This window comes from Hyaena hyaena, unplaced genomic scaffold (genome assembly GCF_003009895.1).
Source record: "Hyaena hyaena isolate Hyena2069 unplaced genomic scaffold, ASM300989v1 scaffold_112, whole genome shotgun sequence".
Classification (NCBI taxonomy): domain Eukaryota; kingdom Metazoa; phylum Chordata; class Mammalia; order Carnivora; family Hyaenidae; genus Hyaena; species Hyaena hyaena.
Window position 1 is genome coordinate 802,081 of NW_024080744.1, and position 23,539 is coordinate 825,619.

Here is a 23,539-nt window from a genome sequence, read left to right on the forward strand (position 1 = left end):
TCCCAAAGATTTCCATCCTAATACCATCCCATGGGGGATTAGGTTTCAACATATGAATAGGAGATGGCATAAAAATTCAGTCTATAGAGCACTAGGCAATCATATTTTTAAAAGAAAATGTGGGCACCAATCGATATGATGGTGGTAAGTTAAAAAGCACTTGCATACAAGTATGAGGATGGAAAGAAACTAGGGAAGCCAAGTGGAGCCCAGAACCATAACACTGAGATGCGGCAGATGTCATGGACTCCTCCTTCCTGGGGACCTTCATGGCATACATAGAGATACTTCTCTAGACCTTGGAAATAAGCTTTCATTTTAGGGACAAACTTGGAGGGTTGATTAAAAACTAATAAACTACTATATCAGATGTGTAACAAAATTTTATAGGTCACATTCAATCTCCTTGGTATTGCAAAAAGGAAAAAAAACAAGACCCAGGAACCGTAGGGTCCAGAATAGTTATGTTACCAAGAAGGGCTTTAAATCAGATTTGAATTAGATGAGACTTGTCTTTGATGCCTCATTTCTTCATCTCTGTTAACCTGATAGCCTTGAGTTCCCTGCTTACTTCACTAAATGCATGACTAACAGTGAAAAAAAAAAAAATCCTGCTGTGTTGTTGCAGACGATGGACCCTACAGAAGCTCGTAGAAGTATTCCTCTGCCTGGTGAACCTGGTACTCCAGAAGACAGGCATTTGTGTGAGCTATCTCCTGGAATGACATTAGAAGGTAATCACATTGCCTCAACAGCACTAGACACCGTGCTGCTCTGCTCCATATCCCCGTGGCCCCCTTCCGAGTTCACCTTCAACCGCGGGGATCCTTCCCCATCTCAAGCACCGGTCCCTCTCAGCTTCTCAGTCTGAAGTCTCCCTCCCACATCATAGGACAGGAGCTCATCACATCTAGATCAGGCACAATCCAGTGGCTATTTACCCAGCTCTCTGGCTTTCATTGCAACAAATCCTGGGGTGTGTTCCACAAGGTGTCTTACAGGGTCCCCAGCAGGGGTGAGCCCCCGGTGCCCACAGTAGTAATCCACACATTAACTCTCCCTTTATCGGCTTTTCCCTTCCTGATGTCACTCCCCCTCCCTCATGTGAGCTCTAGGGACCACTAGCTGCACGCAAGGTCTTGTCTTAGGCCTTCGTAGGGGGAATGTCAAACTAAGACAGTCTCATCTGTTTTTGGTGACTCATTTGTATGGCATTTCCTTCAGGTGACATGTGTGAGGAAGAGGGGTGGTCCAACATGCAGGCAATCCTTGCTCTGGAGGGACGCCGCACCTCTCCCTTTCCTCCTTCTTTTTCCTCCTCCTTCCTCCTGATTTCGTCTCCAGCATCACATAAAACGCAAGATACACACTGTAGTTTGTGATTTTAAAGGTCCTATCTCATTCGTGGGTAAGTTCAAACTTCTGCCAGAGATGGTCATTTTATGACACAAATGAAGGTTCAGTAACACCCAGTTGTACCCCACATTGTTTGTTCGGTTGTGTAATGGACTAGGGGGAGGAAGGGGTTGTGCAGCCGATCTCACGAGGAGGGCCTGAGATGTCAAGGCACCACAGTGTCCTTGCAGAATTGCAAGCCCATGTCTGACATATACTCAGCCTGTGTTCTTTGTTGGCATTCTTACCGCGGCTGGCAGGCACCTGGCAGATATTTTTATTTTAATCCTGACTGGTCGGTCACTAGAGTCTCTGAGGCCACTATCCGAGAGGAGGCTATACTGACCTCACAGAAATACAGTGAAAATAAATCAACATAAAGACATGTTTTACATATACGAATGGCAAAGCCAATGTTAGGTGAGCTGTGGACTTGATTATTAAGTTTCAGTCAGAAAAAGAAGCTAAAGAAGTGATTGCTTATTTAAATACCATTGTATTTTTAGTTTTTGATCCATATGAATGTATTAACTTTTAACAATTAAATCAAATATACATACAAGAAAGGAAAAAAGAAAGATCATTACTTTGAAAAGAAGAATACTTTCTTCCTAATTTCCTTATTTTTCAAGTTTATTTATTTTGAGAGAGAGCTCACACAAGTAGTGGAGGGGTAGAGAGAGAGGAAGAGAGAGAGAATCCCAAGCAGGCTCGGCACGGGCAATGCAGAGCCTGATGGGGGAAGCCCCAAGATCGTGACCTGAATTGAAGTCAGATGCTTAACTGACTGAGCCACCAGTGTCCCTCCTAGTTTCCTTTTTTAAAAAACACAGTTGTAGGTATCTGGGTGCCTGGGTGGTTCTGGCAGTTAAGTATCTGACTCTTGATTTTGGCTCAGGTAATGATCTCACAGTTTGTGGGATGTAGCCCCACTTCATCCCTGCTTGGGATTCTCTCTCTCTCTCTTTCTCTCAAAATAAATGAAATAAAATAAAATATTTTTTAAAATCCTGTAAGTATTGTGAATTTTTTAAGTGACAATTGAGGATGAAGGAGAAGCTAAAATAATCTGTTTGACTAGTACTTGTTTAATATTTAAGATTATTCAAAGGACATTAATAATTAATAAGACGATGTAAAACAAAACATTATCCTTTTAACAATGGTCCCTTTTACTGGTCACTAGGTTCTTCAGATAAAGTTATGAGTCCTATGTTTATGTACATTTGGATATAACTTGCTCACTTGTTCTAATTAAACACAGTCCTAGACTGTATCTACTCTAGCTAGATATGTTTTTAGCCATTAAGATTTCCCCCTTTTCTGTTTTAATCTTAAGAATTAAAAAGGAAGATTTTTCTAAAGATTGAAAGTATGGGAAATATATACATTTGTACCTCTGGAAATATAAAAATCAAAATAAGTTGTAAGAAAGGAGGTTGGTATTTCTGGAATCTTGCAAGGCTGGTTTAATTTTATTATTACTTGTAATATGGTATGGTATTTTCTGTGAACTCATCAACGAATTCCAAGGACAAACTGATAAATCACTAAGTTCTGCAGTTGAATCTAGGTGCCTGCAATGAAGGGGTTTTTGTGTAACTGAAAGCTTGGTATAATTAGTCTCCGTGCCGGGAAAATACAAAAGGTATACATTGTGTTCAAGAAAAATTCAAATAGTTCACTAAAAGGGTAGCCTTATATGTTTACATATTTATCTGATTCTTTTTAGAACTCCATCAGTGGCGAGAGATATTGATGATAAATCCAATGATGGCCATGCACCCTTTATTGACAGCACCAGGACAGCAGAGAATGCCACTGGTCCCGTCACCATTTGAACCTCCAGCGGTGGATAGGTATTTCTTTCCAATATACCATTCTGGTTGAAGGGGAAAATGGATGATCATTAACTTTTCAAATGATGGTGTCTTCAGTGTTGTTTTCTTGTCTAATGTCTCTTCAGTGAACTGTGGTGCGCTAATTCACACCAAGATGCTCTGCTGGCCACACCTTCAACACATTGCCCATCATTTCCCATCTGAGACCTGCTTGACACCCTCAACACATAGCTAACAAGCACTTACTATGGGACAGGCATCATGCAGACATAGACACTGATGTATTCTGCAAGGGCTACCCTAGCAAAATACCACAGACTGCATGGATTAAACAAGGGAATTTCATTTCTCTTAGTTCTGGAGGCTGAAAAGCCACAGATCATGGTGTCAGCAGGAGTGATTTGTGATGAGGCTTCCTCTCCTTGGCTTGCAGACAGTTGCCTTCTCACTGTGCCCTCACCTGGCTTTTTTCTCTGTGCATACAATCCTGCTTCCTCTTTCTCTTTGTCTCATAAGGACACCAGTCCTATCAGATTAGGGCTCCCCTGTTATGGCCACATTTAACCTTACATCCCCCCTGAAAAGCTTTATCTCCAAATATAGTCACAGTGGGGGTTCAGGCTTCAACCCATGAATTTGGGAGGAACACAACACACTCAGTAACAGTAAAGTACCCTGGTTTTCCCATGATAGAACAATTCTTTCTTTCAATAAAAATGACATTATCAGGACTTAGGTTGTACATTCTGGCAGTTTCTTATTTTCCCCTCATTAGAATATTTTGAGATTCTGAGTAGAAAGTAATATCCCTTATTTATTGTTGCTTGTGGAGTGTGAACAATAAATTTTGACTTCTTAAGACCATTGAAGTTGATAAACTGTCCACTTACATAGTCAAACACTGATCCCAGATGGCAAAACCCAAGGCAAAGTATGTCCATTACACGAGAAAAGAATGCTGTGGTCAGAACAGTATGTTGGTCATGCGAAATCAGAGAGCAGTATTGATTTGATTAGATTTTTTTCCAAACATTTCTAAAACTTTTTTTTCTTGTTGTTTCTGTTGTGTTGTCAGCTAGGTCAATCCTTCCTTAGTAGGTCTTTCTTACAACATTTCTACTGAAACCAACAGAGGCTGCAGGATTTTTGCACCTTATTTTGGGGAGAGATGATAGAATTTCATCTGGCAATTAGAAAATCTCACTGCCTATGCAATGGAAAATTTGTACAGTTCCATCCTCATTTTATCTATTTTATATCTTTCTCCCCCTAGAGATTTATTGTCTTCCACTCTAGCTCCTGCTGACCCAAGACAGTTTTGTGTTCCTTCTCAATTTGGATCCTCTGTTCTACCAAACGCAAATATGCCGAACATGCTATCCAATCGCGTCTACTCAGGTATGAGCGATAAATGGCTCCGGTCTGTGGAGCCACTGTGAACTGGATGGCTGCATTAATTCACCATCATGCCATCAAATTTACTGCTAAGTTTTGGCAGAGCTGTATGGCAGGTGTGCTTATAAGTTCTGCACTTGCTACCTAGGTTTCAGTCATGATTCCACCACTATGTGACCAAGTGTAAGTTGCTTAATGCCTCCAACTGTCAATTTACTGAGGAATACCATGAAAAGTTGCAGTATTGCAGTCTGTCTTATCTTACACGTGAGAAACTAATGGGGTCATGAGGAGATGAGATTTGAGAGTTAAAGAGGTTTGGGGCTGTTTATCTATGGCCTGATAGGTCAGAGTGGAGGCTTGCCTCTTATTCTGAGTAGGAGGGGAAGATTTTCAGGAATTTGAGCAAAGGAGTGATGTGGTCTGACTTACATTTTACTAGGATCACTCTGACTTCTGTGTTCGAGACAAATTGGTAGAATCAAAGCTCTGAGGATAAACTGATGGGAGTTAATGGGCTATTAGAATAGCCAAAAGATAATGATGGGTTGGTCCTGGGTGGTGACAGTTCCATAGTAACATGTGGTTGGATTCTGTAATTTTTTTGAAGATAGAAATAACAGATTTTCTCACTGTTTAGATATGAGCTGTGTGAGAGAGTGATCTTAAGGAGGACAGCAAAATTTTGGTCCGAGCAAAGGAGAGATAAAGTTGCTGTTCACTGTTGCAGAGGAGTGTGAGGGGAACAGAGTTCTTGGGGCAGGAGAGATGTCATGGGCTCAGTTTTGCTCCTGTTATGTTTGAGGTACCTAACAGATGATCAGTGGGAGATGTCAGGAAGGCAGCTAAAGTGCAGAGAGGACTTCTGGAGACAGCTTGGACATATAATTTTGAAAATCATCAGCATAGATGAGACTAAATGAAATCACCTATGGAATGTGTGTTGATAGAGGTTAAAAGGATGATATCTAGGACACATCAACAAGGTCCAGAAGATGAAAAGGAACAAAAAGGGAGAAACAGGAGGAGAAAACAGTAAAGTAGGAGGAAAGCCAGGAGGGCCTGGTGGCCTTGAAGGCGAGGGAAGAAGTTTTAAAGACAAGAGTGAACATCTGTGTCAAGTACGCCACTCATAGATGAAGTAGATGAAATCCAAGAATATATGATTAGATTTAGCAGAGTGGAGCTCATCGTCAATCTTGATAAGAGCAGTTTCAGTAGAAGGATATCAGTGAAAACATGACTGGTGGAAGCTCAAGAGAGATTAAGAAGAGAGACTTTCCTCATGATATAGAAGATCAAATATATGTATCTTATCGGCCCAAAACTGTATTCGTGAGTTTCTGTTTGTCTCTGCTCTCTAATTCCAACAGCTCTCAATAGATAAGAACAAATAGGAGTGAAAAGCTTGGCACAAGAAGAAATATGATTGTGCCAGGGCCAGTGGAGACACCAGCCTGCCTGGATTTGAGCATGTTGTGCCTGGATCCAGTGCAAAGGGATCGGGCATAGAAGTCAGGGCCAGATATGAAACTGGACACACCCACTAGAGTGTTCCAAGGAGCAGGAAGACTGTCCCAAAGGCTAATCCTGGATGAAAACCCCATCTGGCATCAAGAACCCAACAAATCTATAGCCCATGGTTACAGGCAACACATAAATAGACCAGTTAATAGTTGCATTGCTGACTCAGAGAACCCGTCTTAGTGATAAAGAATCTGGAAGCTGCCAATATTTGGATACAAGCAAGCAAGTTAACCACCTGTCTCAGGGGCATAGATCTGGTCTCCTGCCTCAAGACTGATATGTAGGAGAGTAAACAAGGGCAAAGTAGGGGCTCAGGCCTACAGAAACTGAGCTACTAAGTAAGTTAGCAAAATAGAAACAAAGACACAAATCCATTTCAAAATCTGGATATTAGGTAGAGAGTGGGCTATTACAGCTGGACTAGCATTAAGTTTGATGTCATCTATTTGGGAAAGAGAAAGAAACTTGGAATAGGTTTGTGGGGACTCCAGATTTCAGAGGCTCCTAAAATCCAGGTAATTAAAATTGTGCTTTCTATACTGGACTTCTCATGAGAACTTTCTCTGCATCCTTTTACAGTCAGTACTTCATGGGTTGATAGTTCCATGCATGCTGGCTCTCTAGAGAAGAATATTTTGAAGCCACTGAATTATAAAAAATATCTGAAGCTTTAGTGTTAGGAGGATTTTAGATGTCACCTCATCAATCTCTGAATTTTACAAATGATAATCTCCCTAAAAAAAGATAGAGCATTATTTATTTTAAGATGAGTTATTAATAGGAGTTAAATGAGCTCTTCTAGCTTAATACAAAGCGTTTACAAGAAGCAGTTCTAGCTCTCATGCTACTGGCCCCCATTTTAGGGAGACAGATTTTCACATGGAAAACTATCAGTGAACAAAACGACATAAAATAAGTACAACTTGAGTGTCTCTTGTTGTTAAAGTATGTTCTGTAGACCTGTGCTGGTCTGTGAAGAAGTCGTGCAAATAAATGCGTAAATAGAGAAACTTTTGCAGCCATATGACAGGGTAATTCTATGTCCATTAATCTGATCATTTTTTACATTATACTTGTATTTGTCCTTGTTTTCATTTCAATTTTGTAAAAGTGTGTTTTATTGTATTCTTAAAAACGTATTGGTCCATGATGGGTGGAAATTTTAAAAGAAAAAAAATGGTCCTTTACCATAGATGGTTTAAAAGTATTGGTATAGATTCTAAATGCATTAGGAGAACAGAGAAAGAAAAGAAATCAATACAGCATAAAGTTACCAGGCAAGAATAGAGCCTTGAATTCTCTAATGCTGCTGTTATTTCAAGGCACGTTAGAAGATTGACACAAAAAGGGGTGCCTGGGTGGCTCAGTCGGTTAAGCAACTTTGGCTCAGGTCATGATCTTGCAGTTCATGGGTTCGAGCCCTGCTTCGGGTTCCTTGCTGACAGCTCAGAGCCTGGAGCTTGCTTGGATTCTGTGTCTCCCTCTCTCTTTCTGCTCCTCTCCCAGTCATGCTCTGTTTCTCTCTGTCTCAATAATAAATAAAAACATAAAAAAATTTTTTTAAAAAGAAGACTGACACAAAGAATGTAATTTCTACCCAACTTCATTGAAAATATTTTGGAAAAAGTGTCTTCCTCAGATACCAAAAAGTCCATATAGAAACCTTTCTATTTTATTCATGAAATCATTGCATTTATGTCCAGGGATTTTGGTGCACAAGAGGCACTTAGTTACTTTATTTTAAAAGGTCAGCTGATTTCTCTTGTAGCAGAAAAAAAAGAAGGGAAAGAAAAAAAGTTATCAATTTTTGCTTTAAAAACTAGAAATCAAGAGATCCACAGTTCATTTTTTTTTTTTTTTTTTTTTGCTTTTCAAGTATGGCAGGAAAATGCCACCAATCATGAGATCCATACTTAAAGAAAAATAAAAGTATCTAGTGTTTATCACTCCATCACCGAAGTGGCTCCAAAATGCTGAACAGCAATTATCTGATACTGTTTCTAACATTGTGCTCTACTGGTGGGTTTTTGTGGATGCTGTTTTAAATCATATATTTTATTTTTATTATCTTTAAACGGACATTGTTAATTTGTTTCTGGGATGGGATGGTGGTTTTCTTTTTTAAGGTTGGGGCATTTTACCACCTGAATCCATAAAGGCAATGGCCAGAAGGAATGAAATGATTCAAAGGCAGCATACTGCCAGGTAACATAATAATGTTGTTTTATTTATTTTCTACTCACTCTTCTGTTCTTTGGTTTTAGATGGATAGATAGATAGATAGATAGGTAGATAGGAGATAGATAGAGAGATAAGTAGATAGATCTAGAGATACTTTTTATATATATTCATTCATTATATTTGTTTATTGTGTTATATACATATACAAGCTCTAATTATATTCATATTATATTATATATATGTTTATATATATATGATTACATACAAAAAGCATTTTAGGAATATTACAAAAATAAATATATACAAACATGTATTTTAGTTAAAGATAAAAGTAAGATTAGAAATTACGTAGTGAAGCTACGTCTGTGGATCGTAGTAGTTTAACAATGTCTCACAATTAAAATGCCTAGTTGTGATTCCTCTGAAATTCATATTGGCACTTTTGTTTTAAAAGACTTTGATTCTGCCCAAATATAGGAGCCAAGCTTACCAACCCCATTTCAGACTCTATGAGCAAAACCCAGACAAGCCCCAAGTCAGTGGCCCCCAAAGTGGCCTTCAGCTGTACCAACTAGGAGAAAGAAAAGACAGCAGTAATGACTAGGGCATGGCCCTGGGGTACAAGAAGGCTTCAGACTCAGTTTTCTCATCACTGAACCCTAATGGGTCCAGGTAATAACCAATAATAAAAATAAACTAGCAAAACCCCCAGCAAGTTGCATTCATTTGTAACAGTTGAGACTTGCATTGATCTCTTGCCTTCCTTGAGTCCCACTAAGATTACACTTTGGGGTTTAGAAACCTCTTCCCAGAACTTTTGTTTCTTTGAGGATTAATTCCTGGCAAGAAACTATCCTGTGCTATGTTATTCCCATTCCTGCAAAATTTGCCAGATATATTAGAGGTAATGATTTAAAGACGAGATTTGGGCTTCCACTGTGGGATTTGACCAAACCTTTCATCCTCAGGTCTTTTTCTAAACTTTCCTTCCCAGTGAATTTTTAGGGGAATTTGTGTTTCCACCCAACAAACTTCCGATAAGTAGTGTGAAGTCTCAGGAAAGGCACAGGTTTCATCTCAGGGAATGCAGAGAACCATTAAGATTATATTTCTATCAGTTTCCTTGGAATGTATACAATATATTGTGTTGGTTTTAGGATGGACATGGAAATGCATGCCATTTACCAGCAAAGGAGAGTAGAAAAAGTGAATCCCAAGGGACTAGCAGGGCGAGGGATACCGTTCCTCTGTGGCTCCAGTATCCCACCTGGCCCAGCCAGCTACCATGGCAGGATGCTCCCTGCCAGTGACCTGCATTTCCACAGGAGCACCCTGAGAAACCTTCAGGGAAACCCCACGCTAGTGGCAACTGGTCCACATCTTCTAGAGAGCTGGGGCCAGAAATGTCGTCGTCTCAGGAGAGGTACTGGGAATCAGAAAGTTCTAGACAGTGATACGGAGAGCTCTAAAAGTCAAGTAGAAGAAAAAATCTTAGGCCAGCCTCGTGTGATTCCCTACGAAGAGGATGAATTTGCAAAAGAACCAGAAACCGAAGCTCTCAACAATCAGAAGTCAAGCGAAACCAGCGAAAAGCCAGCTCTTGGCAACACCTGTGGGGAGCTCGAGTCCACCCATAAGAAACCTTGGGGAGCTCATAGTGCTCCCCTAGAAGCAAAGGCCTGGGATGGTGCAAAGGAGAAGACTTCAGAGCAAGGCTTTGCAGCCTGTGGTGAAAAGAATGGCGTTTGCCCTCCAATTCCTCAACCGTCTCTGCCAGGTGGGTGTCCGGGGCCAATGGTAGATTCTAACGAGCCACAGGTCACCCCGTCCTTAAGTTATTACGTAATATACTATTCCCATCCTGTTTCCTTTTATTCTTCTTTTTCTTTTTTTTAAAAGTTTATTTAGTTTTGAGACAGAGAGAGACAGAGCACGAGTGGGAGGGGCAGAGGGAGAAGGAAACACAGAATCCGAAGCAGGCTCCAGGCTCTGAGCTGTCAGCACAGAGCCCAACACAGGGCTCAAACCCACTAACCGAGGGATCATGACCTGAGCTGAAGTCGTTCGCTTAAATGACCGAACCACCCAGGCGCCCCTTATTCTTCTTTTTCTTAATCCTATGTAGGGCTATGTCTTCATGAAGTCCCTTTATTATGTTCGTTCCAGTAAGCCATATTGGTGAAACTTGTCCCTATTTATATATTGTTGTATAGAGAATTCTCAGCCAAAGCTAGGAAGGCAAGAATGAGGAAGGATGGGGAAACCTACCAGAATTTTAAATTAAAATTTTGATTCACTTTGCTGTTCACTCCTTCAAAACAAATCAGAGGGACTTCTTGCTTAAAAGTATGAATTCTATCTCCCCTGTATTTAAGTGCAGGAAACAATAGAACAGTTAAACAAAAGCATTAACTTTCCATGCCCATTACTGTTAGGATACCTTATGACCTAAAAACATTAACACACTATCCTCCCAAACACACACTGAATAGTTTCTAGAACTTTTTTTTTGATTAAACATATTTTAAAACACAGAGATTTGGGGGAGACGGTTGTAATCTAGTCACCAAACCAACTGTTTCCCTCACAAAGTGTTTATTTGCCATTCTGATGAGTACGTGCCTCCATTCTCGTGTCACCTAGAAAGCATGAGAAGTCATGTAACGTCAGAGAGTGTAACAGTGTTCATCTGGAGAATGAAATCCGCAGTGCATGCCTATTAGAATCTGAGAGAAAATGGAGCAGTCTGGAACTTCTTTGTGTATTTACAGTAATGCTGTCATTGAAGATCCTTTAGAGGAAGGAAAGAAAGGAGACTGCTAAACTTTTCCAAAAATGGCTTACACATAGCTGTATATATAAAGGGACCTCTGTGGTAATAGAATATACAGAAATCAATGTAGCTGTATACATAAAACCGTGCTCTGAGTTTCCCCCTTTTCCCTGGAAATTATATAACACAAAATAATTTCCTTTCCATTTTTAAAGGAGCATACCCACTGGTTACAATCCGGGGAAATCTGTCTTTGGATGAAGATATTCAGAAATGGACCGTGAATGATGTGCACAACTTCATAAGTGGCCTTCCAGGTTGTTCAGATTATGCTCAGGTAAGTGAACATTCCAGTGTTTTCATAAAAATAAGGCATTTTGAAATATATTTCCTTCAAAACGAGTCCTGCCAAATTGCATTTTTTTCTCAGAGAAGACTGCTAATAATCTACCCTTTGGTATGTCATCAGCTGACCTGGGACAGGCGCCTCTGATTGCTAAATCTTGGGTCATGTCTCCACACCCCATCTGCAGGGGAGGCTGGGAAAGCCAATGTCTGGCATTAGTTTCTGTTCCATCGAGACTCGTGGGAGATTGGTAAATTTACCCAAAATTAGGAGACTCAGAGGCCAAACATCCAAAAGTAGTGAGAAATGATGAGTACATTCCCTACTCTTGCATATAGCAGACAGTGGGGGGCACGTACTTCTGTACCAGAAGTTTTAGGCTACTCATAATAGGTAATAGAAATATATTCTTTATTCTAAAAAGAATAACAAGCCTATCGATCTGAAAAATAAGGAATTAACTATTTTTAAATTCTATATAATATAGAGGTAATATACAAAAGTGAATACACACATATAACTCAATCTGGCGGATAAAGTACTATTTTTTGAATCACAATGAACCATCAGGACAGTTGGAAAGAAGACTAGTTTTACTCATATGGGAAAACTGGTGACAAAAATGATGGGTTGGCCAGTTTTGGAAGTTTATGTCAGTGCTACATTTTCATACTGAAAGTTTATTTCTTCAAGTGATTTTAATAACATAACTTTAAGCTGCAATTTGCTTACTAAATCTGGTGTCATTGTCTTTGGTTTATATGTTAAAGGGAAAAAATGCAAAGAAAGGACATTATAATTTAACATCATTAACTGATGTTAGAAATAGCTTTTTCAGATCTTGGTTTTGTGATCATTTTTTTCCTTCAGTGTAATGCTGTTAATTCTTCTTTTTATTTTTTTGTTCTGTTTATGGGACTCACAGAAAGGTGGATAGAGTAGTAGTTAAGAGGATGGCTTATGAAACCAGAAAGTACAAATTCAAATCCTGGCTTTTCCGTTTTCTGGACATGTGACCTAGGACTAAAAGGCTTGTCTTCTTAGTGCACAGTTTTTCATCTGTAAAGTGGGGATAATTATATAATACATTCTCGATGGATTGTTGTAAGCAGCAAAGAGGGCTTAGCACCTTATAAGTCCTCGATGAGCGTTAATTTCCCCATGCTATCTGAGACTTCTCAAGACCACAGAAACTCAGGTTACTTATCGGGCAAATTGTATGGTGGGGTGGGTGGCAAATCCAACTTTGTCTTTTTACATGATAAAAAATTTGTGTCCTATTCTCTCCCATTCAATGAGTCTAACCTTATTATTTTATTATTAGTCATTAACCATGGGGATATCCCTTTTTAAATTTATGTATTCCACTTATCAAGTGCCGCCATCAACCACCAGTACAGCAGTTACCAAACTTTGATAACTGTCCGAAATAAGCAACAGTCAAATAAGCAATGAACATGTGATTGCTGGCTTCTGGTGGACCGAATCTGTTTGACTCTCATTAGTCTTCATCAGCCAGAGATCTCCAGGCATGGAAGGGCCACTGATGATAACTGCTCTTGTAATAAATGATGCTACATGCATTTCATACTTTATCATCCCAAATGGCCTCTCGGGGGTACACAGAAGTCACATAAACAGGAATGCCCCACACTTTGCTGACTCATTATCTCTCACCAACAGGATGTCGGCGCTCCTTTCCCCACCCCAAGAAATGGAACAGTTATTTCTAGGTGTTTCTCAAATGTGGTTAGGATCAAGTTCTGCTCTTGTGTCCTCATTAGCCTATTCTCTACCAGCGATTGCTGGTGAAATCAACTGCAAGAAGAGCACTACCCTGCTGGGCACGCCGCAGCCAAGCTCAGGGACAGTATTCTTGTACAGAAACAGAGAGAATCACCCTGGGTGCAACTGAGTGCAACTAGCCCAGAAGCAGCACAGCTCGACTTGGGCTCAGCTGCCACTGGCACCCTGTCTAGTATGTCACAGCCTGGGACCAGTCAGGGTCACACCGACCGTGTTCCCCACCCCCACCCTGTCCTCTTCTTTCTCATCTCTGCCTTTGGTGGCCACTCAGCAACCTCCTACCACCTGTCTCCTGTAGGTATAAAAAGAAACCCAGAAAAAAAAGAAGCACAACTAAAACTCAGATGCAAATGAATTCTTTGAAAGAGAGAGAGAGAGAGAGAGAGTTGGTCACTTAGTTGTTCAGGGACATCCAGGAGACCCTGTGACACATCTTGTTTGTTCTAAGTAAACGTCTCATTCAAAGAACTCACCAGATAAAATATTCTCTGTCTAAAAAGAACTGAAATTACTAAAATTAAGTGTATGTTTATATGGTGCTTGGCTTAAACTGCTGTCTTGACAATGAGGTGGGAGGGACATGTGAGCGACACCCACATATCCTGCAACTTTTCCTCGGGCCCAGGTTCATCCTCCAAGGCTGAGGCTTGGGTCTTCATGCAAGTCAGGCCCTGGCTGTCAACCGGCCTCTGTTTGAAAATGTATCCTGGGGCGCCTGGGTGGCTCATTCGGATAAGCACCCGACTTCGGCTCAGGTCATGATCTCACAGTTTGTGAGTTCCAGGGCCGCATGGGGCTCTGTGCTGACAGCTCAGAGCCTGGAGCTTGCTTCAGATTCTGTGTCTCCATCTCTCTCTCTGCCCTTGCTTGTACTCTGTCTCTGTCTCTCAAAAATAAGTAAACATCTAAAAATTTCAAAAAAAAGAAAAGAAAATACATCCCTTCATTGCTCACTGGAATCACTACAAAGGAAAGAGAAATGGGCCTAAACTTCCCACCATTAATATATCTAACCATTTTTACCAGCACCCCTTTTTCTGAATGGCAGCAGGATTAAGCAGAGAAAATCCTGGATCAGAGTGAGACACCTTTTATTTTATTTTATTTTTTTATTTTTATTTTTTACAAATAGTTTATTGTCAAATTGGTTTCCACATAACACTCAGTGCTCATCCCCACAAGTGTCCTCCTCCATGCCCATCCCCCCCCCCCCATCCATCAGTCCTCAGTTTTTGTCAGCATTCAAGAGTCTCTCATGGTTTGCCTCTCTCCCTTTCCCCCACCATTTCCGCCCTTCTTCTCCCCCTTGGTCCTCCGTCAAGTTCCTCCTAATCCTCCTATACGTGCAAACATATGATATTTGTCCTTCTCTGCCTGACTTATTTCGCTCAGCATAACACCCTCAAGGTCCATCCATGTTGCTACACATGGCCAGATTTCATTGTTTCTCACTGCCATGTAGTATTCCATGGTATAGATAAACCACATCTTCTTGATCCATTCATCTGTTGATGGACACTTAGGCTCTTTCCATGTTTTAGCTATTGTGGAGAGTGCTGCTATGAACATTGGGGTACACGTGCTCCTATGCCTCAGCATTTCTGTATCCCTTGGGTAAATTCCTAGCAGTGCTATTGCTGGGCCATAGGGGAGTTCTATTGTTAGTTTCCTGAGGAACCTCCACACTGTTTTCCAGAGGGGCTGTACCAGTTTACATTCCCACCCACAGTGTAGGAGGGTGCCCGTTTCTCCACATCCTCGCCGGCATCTAGAGTTCTCTGATTTGCTCATTTTAGCCACTCTGACTGGCGTGAGGTGGTATCTCAGTGTGGTTTTGATTTGTATTTCCCTGATGAGGAGGGATGCTGAGCATCATTTCATGTGTCTGTTGGCCATCTGGATGTCCTCTTTGGAGAAGTGTCTGTTCATGTCTTCTGCCCATTTCTTCACTGGGTTGTTTGTTTTTCGGGCGTGTAGTTTGGTGAGTTCCTTATAGATTCTGGATATTAACCCTTTATCTGATAGAGACACCTTTTATTTTATAAGTTCTCTACCAGGCAGGCTCAGCTTCTTGGCAACTCACTTAACCTTTTATACAAGGGTTGTCTCATTATTATAACAATACCTACTTTTTGCTGAGCATGGACTATATACCAGGCACTGTACCAGGCACATCATTTAAATTATCTTTTAAATTTAATGTATATAAATTCTATGAAGAATATATTAACCCTATGTTGCAGCTGAGTAAAACTTAGCATCACAGCAGCTAAGAGAGTGAGTGCTTGATAAATGTGTATGTGACTACAAATCTAGCTCCTTCCACCATAATTACTGTGCACTGAAGATATTGGGCCATATGGTTTACAGTCAAGGCTACCCGGGCCCTTATGTGCTGTCAAAGGTGGTAAAAGGGATCTTTAAGTTATCCTGATACTTCAAGAAACTTGAAGAGAAATCATATGTTTCCCCAAGATAAGGCTACAAGCCTAACCCAAAGTGTCAACTTTTTCACTTTGGCCTAAGACAAGTTAATTCAGGGGCATCTGGGTGGCTCAGTCGGTTAAGCGTCTGACTTTGACTCAGGTCATGATCTCTCGGCTCGTGAGTTTGAGCCCCTCATCCAGCTCTGTGCTGACAGCTCAGAGCCTGGAGCCTGCCTCGGATTCTGTGTCTCCCTCTCTCTCTCCTCCTCCCCTGCTCATGCTCTGTCTCTCTCTCTCTCTCTCTCTCTCTCTCAAATAAACATTTAAAAAAAAGATAAGTTAATTCATAGTAGCCATTCTGTAATTTCCTTAATTAAAGTAGGAAACAAAATAATTACTTAGTAAACACAGTTTATAAATAACTAAAATCTATTAGAACACAAATTTCCTAGTACAGAAGCTTCTTCAAAAGACTTGACTTTTCACTCGTCCTGAGGCACGGCCTCCAAAATAGTGGAAACAAACAAATATGGTTCCCCTTGTCTCTGAGCTTAAAGTCTCGAAGAGAGACACTAGTAAGGAACTCCACATCACTGTGGACATGTTAGGAGAGAGCAGGTACACAGCTTGGTGGGAACACACAGGAGAGCCACGCGGCTTCCTGAAGGGAAAGGCATCTGTCAGTGAGTTTACTAGCTGAGGGGGGAGGGGAGGTGGAAGCGAGGCAAAGGAAAAATTCCCAAGTGAAGACCAGGAACCAGAAAGAATTTAGCACAGTTGGGATTTTGAAAGTAGTTGCAGTGGCACAGAGAAGACCAGAACCAAGTGGGACAGGGGAGAATGGCAAGACAGGAGGCTGGAGGAGGGGAAGGGGCCAGGTCAAAAGAGCTGTGGAGACCCAGGGAGGGACTGTGGCTTTATCCCGTAGGCAGTGAAGGCTTTAAGCCTGAGTGGCATGCTGAGCTTTACATTTCAGAAAAGTCACTCAGGTGGTTCGTGTGAAAACAGGTTGAAGGCCGCAAGACTGGTGGGGAAGCACCAGTGGAGCGGGTAGATAAGAACACTATCGAAAAGTCAGAATTGGCGTGATTCGCTTCTAAGTTTAATGTATACATTAGGGAGCCTTCAGCGGAAAGAGATATTCACTGAAGCAGGGAGAGAGAGACTGAGATGAAGACCAAAAAGGACCTGAGGCAGAAGCCTAAGGGACCCTAACACATAAAAATGGATACAGAAATGATAGCCCCGGAAGTGACTGAGAAGGAAAGGCACAGAGTACCCAGGAGGGAGAGTCTCGCAAAGGCCAGGAAAGAGCCTTTTTTATGAAAAAGTGGTCAACAATGTCAAATGCAGCCAGGAACACCAGAAACATCCATGCACTTGATAACAGCAGTCACCCGGGACCCAGAGGCAAGCAGGTACAGTGGACTAGTGAGGGTAGAAGTCAGAGTTCTCAAGACTGCGGAATGATGGGGCAGTAAGAGTATTGAGGCAGGGAGGTTCAAAACTCTTGAGAAACTGGCGTGTGAAGGAGATGAGAGGTATGGGGCTGTATCTAGAGACGGAGTGAGGAGGCATTTGTGTAGGTGCCTTATTATTGTTTGCTTAGTGACGGAGACTTGGGTAAGTGCCAACGGAAAGGAGCCAGCCCAACAGGGGAGACTGACGCTGAGAGAGTGGATTATCTACTGAGTGAAGCTGAGGTGGGGTAAGGACGCACACTACCCATGGAGAGGTTGTCTGCAAACAGTGAGAGGCCCTCTTCCACCATATCAGGACCAAGGGAGAAAATATAAGTTTTTAGATCGCTGGGAAGAATTAGAGGAAGTTCTTATCTATTGGTTTCTTCCCTTCCCTTCCCTTTCTTTCCTTCCCTTTTCTTTTTTTCTTTTCTCTTTTCTTTTCTTATTAGGAAGTTATGTGATCTGCTGAAAATGAGGGAGGATTCTGTAAGGTTTTAAGTTTGAAGAGTGTGAAGAAAGCTTGAAAACAGAAAAAAGAGAAAGCTCATCAGTAAATAGAGGATCGCCAGGCAGACTGAAGCTGGAGATCATAAAATCACAGTACTACCGAATCTGCCCAGATTTTTGATTCATCTCCTTATCTGCCTGGAATCTTTGTCCACCAGCGGCCTTCCTAGTTTCCAGAAGAAAGGTGGCACCCACTATACAGTCAGAACAGATAGGGCCCCTGGAAAGGCCAAGCATGATAGCCCTCACCTGCATTTCCTCTCCTCCCCTTGCCATTCATGCAAGTGGACAGACGCACTGCGCCTGTCAGTGTGAGAGGTAAAATTTGTCTCCCCTGGTTTCCACCCACAACACTTTACTCAGTCCATTTGTCCATTCATTGGCTAGCCCAGCAACATTTATTGCACATCTACTATGTCCCAGTCACAGCACTGGGATACTGGTAAACAAGACATGCCCCACCCCCCCCAATCATAACTATTCCAGGTTGGAACTGAGTTCCACAAACAGAATTACAATGTACTCCAAGAGTAGTTAAAGAGCACAGATGTGCTTCTGGAGCACAGAAGAGAGAGTAACTGAAAAGAAGAAACTTTATCACATTTTGTGTCACCCTCAAGCAGTCTTAATGGTTACTCCCAAACTAAAATACCTATGTATAAAACAAGAATTTTGGGGGTGCCTCAATCAGTTAAGTGACCGATTCAGAGTGTGTGTGTGAGCAGGGAAGGGGCAGAGAGAGGGAGAGAGAGAATTCTAAGCAGTATCTGCCCTGTCAGCACAGAGCCAAATGCACGGCTCTAATCCACATGCCGTGAGATCATGACCTGAGCCGAAATCAAGAGTCAGATGCTTAACTGACTGAGCCACCCAGGTGCCCAAGTGACTGAGTCTTGATTTTGGTTCAGGTCATGACCTCACATTAGTGAATTTGAGCCCCGTGAAGAGCTGCACACTCTCTGTGCAGATCCGGCTTGGGATTCTCTCTTTCTGTCCCTCCTCTGCTTGCATTCATTCTCTCTCTCTCTCTCTCAAAATAAATAAACAAACCTAAAAAAAGAATTTGGGGGGTGCCGGACTCACTCAGTGGAAAGAGCATGCAACTCTTGATCTCAGAGTCATGAGTTTGAGCCCCACATTGGGTATAGAGATTACTTTTTAAAAAGAAAAGAAGAATTTTTAATTTTATTTATTTATTTATTTATGAAAGAAAAGGGGGGCAGGGAGAGGAGCAAAGGTAGAGAAAGAGAATCTTAAGCAGGTTCCTTGCTCAGCATGGAGCCTGACACAGGGCTTGATCCCACCACTGTGAGATCATGACCTGAGCTGAAATCAAGAGTCAGATGCTCAACTGACTGAGCCACTCAGCTGCCTCATACAGAAATTTTTTTTAAAGACATGTAGACAAAGTTAACACCTTTTGTTTTTAATAAGGTGTTTAAAGATCACGCAATTGATGGAGAAACCTTGCCATTACTCACAGAGGAGCATCTTCGAAGTACTCTGGGATTAAAACTAGGGCCAGCACTAAAGATTCAGTCGCAGGTACGGTGAGTTCTCATAACTAAATATGTATTAATGATATGAGGCTTAAGAGAAATATGTTACTTTCCTCCTATCGTAATATGCACAGTACCCATTTAACCTCTTTATTAAGCTTTGCCCCTCTGTGGTGGGGACATGATAGAAGCGAGGGAACCTGAGAGCTTTGGGTGGGGCAGTGGTACCCATTCTTAGCTATGGCTGGGAAGGACAAAGCAATGATGCGCTAGTGAATGTTTAACAACTAGTTCTCTTTAAAAAACAAAATGAACCCTGATTTGTAGCATTTGTTAATTTCTGTAGTGTAAATACTCCCACGATGGCTGACAAATGCCTAATGTCATGTTCCTGAGTTCAGAGTTGGGGATACATGCCTAGAAGTGCCCCCTTTTAGAGTATGTTCACCATATGGATGGACATAAATGACCTCAGGGGCAAAGATAATAATTAATAGTAAAATAATTAGGTAAAAACAAGGAGTGAGGAGTTTCAAGTATTGATTACTCGAGTTTTCACTATAATGTATTTAATTGTAAGTTTATATAATTCAATTTTTAATAAACATTTAACAACTGGCTTGCAAACTTCCAGAAAATGTAACAATTGGTTCTTGAGACTGGATTAAGCCAACTCCAGTTCATGACTTCTCACCATCTCTACTGCTTCATTCAGGACAAAAGTACCAGTATCTCTCACTAGATTACTGCTATAGCCTTCTAACTGTCTGCCCTGCTCTGCCTTTGCCCTCCCAGTGCCTGTGCACCAAACAGTTCAGGATGATCCTTCTAATACATGAGACAGATCATGTCACTCTTTGGCTCAAATGTCTGCAATAGCTCCCTGTTTCCTTCAGAGTAAGAACCAAAAGTTTATATTATTTATGCTCCTCTCCACCCACCACTATCCTTACCTTCCTGACTCCATCTTCTACTTATCTCCCCTCTACTCCACACCCTCCAGCCCCCAGTTACTGCTTTTGACGACTTACCTCTGGATGCTGCTTGAACTCATAGGCAAGCTCCACCTAAGGGCCATTCCCTCTGCCTGGGGTGCTCTTCCCCTGATATTTTCATGCTTTGTTCCCTCACCTCCTTCATCTTTGCTCCATTATATCTTCTTAACGAAACTTGCTCTGATTCTCCTATTTAAAATTATACCCAGCCCAGCATCCATGCACACTTCTGCTATTCCTTTTCTGTTCTTCTTTTCTTCCCCAATAACACCTATCATCTTCAATCATACAAGGCAACACATTTATTATATCCATGTTTATTGTTGATTCCCCCTTCAACCCACTTGAATATAAACTCCATGAGAGCACAGATCTTTATCTGTTTTGTTGACTAATGTATCTTTAGAGTATAGAAGACTCATAATAGGTCAAAAATTACTTGTAGAAAGAGTGAGTTTCCTAAAAGTGAAACCAAAAAGGATCAACGAATTCTTTTCAACATTGTTTTTAGGGTACATGTTTATGCAAAGAACAATGGGATTTCAAGATGTCCTTCAAAAACTGTTTTTATCTGCCAAAAACGTTTAGGGTAAAGAAGTGCTTTGTTTTTATTTTATTTATTTTATTTTTTAAAAATATTTTTATTTGTTTCTCAGAGAAAGAGAGGCAGTATGAGCTGGGGAGGGTCAGAGAGAGAGGGAGATACAGAATCTGAAGCAGGTTCTGAGCTAGCTGTCAGCACAGAGCCTGATGCAGGGCTCGAATCCACGAACCGTGAGATCATGACCTGAGCTGAAGTCGGATGCTTAACCGACTGAGCCACCCAGGTGCCCCAGAAGTTCTTTATTTTTAATGTAAATACTTTAATGTTTCCATTGGTATTCTTTTTTTTTCAACTTCTTATTTTGGAATAGTTTAAATATAGAAAATTTGCAAAGATAGTGCAGAGAGTTCACCCAGCTTTTCTTGAGGTTAACCTCTTACATAATGTGGCACACTTGTCAAAACTAAGAAATTAACATTGTTACAATATGGCATTCACTTTTAAATAATTTATTTTACTTTAGTGAGGAAACTATATCTCTTGGCATTCTGATGACACTGCATGGTTTATTTTCAAATCTGATTTCTTTGGCTTTAATTTATCACTTTAGGGCTTTTTTTTTTCTGACTTAACAATGTGGCTGACTCTAAGTCATTCCTTTCCCTTTTTGAGTATAGTTGGCATACAGTGTTACATTCTCCAAGTCAATCTTCATCTTCTTCTCACTTGCCATTAATGTTAAACCCGAAATCATTTTCACAAGGCTGTAGTCATTTCCTGTGCTCTCACCTAAAGGGTATAAGTAACTCCATGGAGCCCAACTGAGCTCTGAAGTCCAGGCTCCATCTGCCTGCTCCCACACAAGCTGTGGGGGAAGGTCTCGACCTCCAAAATGGGAAGCAGAGGCAAAATTCCGTGACAGTGAGCCCTGTTGAGAAGAAGGAAACCCACCCAGAAGACCAGAAACTTAGCAGGTGGACCTGAACGGGGCATATGAGGAAAGACAGAGGAGAGGAAATAGTTACTGGAATCTGAGAACCCAGATATGATTAGAATGGAGGAAGTTGGGTTTAAGCTATGGCAATGTGAACGGCATGGAAATCTCCTGGGTCCCATGGAGAGTTAGGTTTGTGTAGGAGCCCAACGGTTACTACCGGGGCACGGAGGTCCAAAGCAGCAGTGTTTACATCTCAACACTAACCCAACTTAAAGCCAGCTGCGTTTCAGCCTCGGCTTGGAGAAGTGCCTGTTGGGCATTGGTAAAGGTCGAGTGGGGTGTCTGTGCGATCTGTTGTGGAACCACTGGAAAGGGGTGAGGTGAAGTAAACCCAGAGTGAAATAATTGTGTACACAGATGAACCACAGCAGACCCAGACCTGGGAATGGTAATTACAAGGTTACTGCCACCTTGATACCCAGTTTTACAGTAACAAACACTATATGTTCCTGAGAGAAACAAAAAGCCCCCACGTCCTAGAACTGTGTCCCTCACAACTATCTAGATGCCCCATTCCGGAAATTACCTCCACTTCCCTGCCATCTGTGGCTAAGCAGAGGATGCTGGGTTATTCAAAGAAGCTTTAGACTTAATTGCTATAATCATTTTGTCTTCAAAGGTATCTCAGCATGTGGAAAGTATGTTGTATAAGAAAAGTCTATCACTTTCTACCCATACAAAACAACCATTTGATCAACGAGCAGATACATCCTCTCTTTTGGATTTTAATTCCTGGGGTGATACACTGGACGTTCCTTGTTCCCAGGATGTAACGATTCCTAAATGAATCGAACGAGATAGCGGGAGAAATTAAAACCCTCAAGGAGCAAGAACAGTCTTAATCAGTTTTCCAAAGAGTCCAGGACATTCGGAGGGCGTGTGAGGGTTTCCCAGGATGAGATGGAAAGCTGGGCGGAAGAGAAAGCCGGCCTTCCTATGGCCCTTAGAGGAGGCCTTGCCCAAGAGGCTTCCTTATGTGACCTCAGCCCAAAGTGGCTGGAGGTACATCCTCAGAAGCATTTGCAAACACCGAAAGAGCTACAGTGGGATAATTCCATAAGGAAATCTCTGAAGAAGCCAAAAGAACCAATATTGAAAAAAAAAAAATGAGTTCCTTATCTCTTGTCACCCATTTCCCATCCCCCAACCCAGAGAGAACAAGGCAATCCCGTGGAGTTCAAAGGATATAGAAGAAAAAGTGGTGAAGTACAAAAACGAGAGAGAGAAGCTGACCTCAAGGCCTCCACTTTTTCTCATTTCAGGCTTCCAGGCTGAAGAAGGCCCAAGCCAGGGAAGAACGGAAGCTTTGGCCTTCCAGCTCAGAGTGACAGTTTTTTAGCATTTTCTTTCTGACATGAAATTATGTTATGACTTAAAATAGCTCCTGATTATCTGAGAGGGAGATGAAAAGTAACAGTACCCACCTCAGATTTCCCCCGAAGGGTGGGGGTAGAGTTGTCTCTGCAAAGCAGGTTTGCATTGGCTGGAGGGAGGAGAGACAAAAGTGGTTTTCCACTTGTCCCCAGGGAATCCCTCTCAACTTCACATTTAACAGAAAGCCTCTGAAAAGATACACAAGAAACAGCTAAGAGTTTGCCCAAGGAAGGGACTGGCAACAGGGGCGTGAAGGAAACTTACTACCTACCCTCTGGTACATTTTAAATGTCCAACGCTGAGAATGCATTCTCTCTTTTTTAAATTTACATTTAAAATGAAGAAACTATAGCAGGCAGCCTCGAACATAGCCCCCAGTGATCCCTGCTTCCTGGTCCTCCTGCCCGCGTGTGGCTGGACTTACTGACTCTTTTCTAGTGAACGTAATATGAGAGACAAGATGGATGTCA

At 41.6% G+C, this 23,539-nt stretch overlaps 1 protein-coding gene across 1 annotated transcript; it reads left to right on the plus strand.

Annotated features, from left to right (window-relative positions):
* The first annotated feature begins 631 nt into the window (after window positions 1-631).
* SAMD7 (sterile alpha motif domain containing 7) lies at window positions 632-22,482 on the plus strand. Its single transcript, XM_039236498.1, has 8 exons — window positions 632-734; window positions 3,128-3,254; window positions 4,510-4,634; window positions 8,285-8,363; window positions 9,497-10,116; window positions 11,328-11,449; window positions 19,095-19,205; window positions 22,315-22,482. The coding sequence occupies exons 1-8, from the start codon at window positions 632-634 to the stop codon at window positions 22,480-22,482; spliced, it is 1,455 nt and encodes a 484-aa protein (XP_039092429.1).
* Window positions 22,483-23,539: the final 1,057 nt, after the last annotated feature.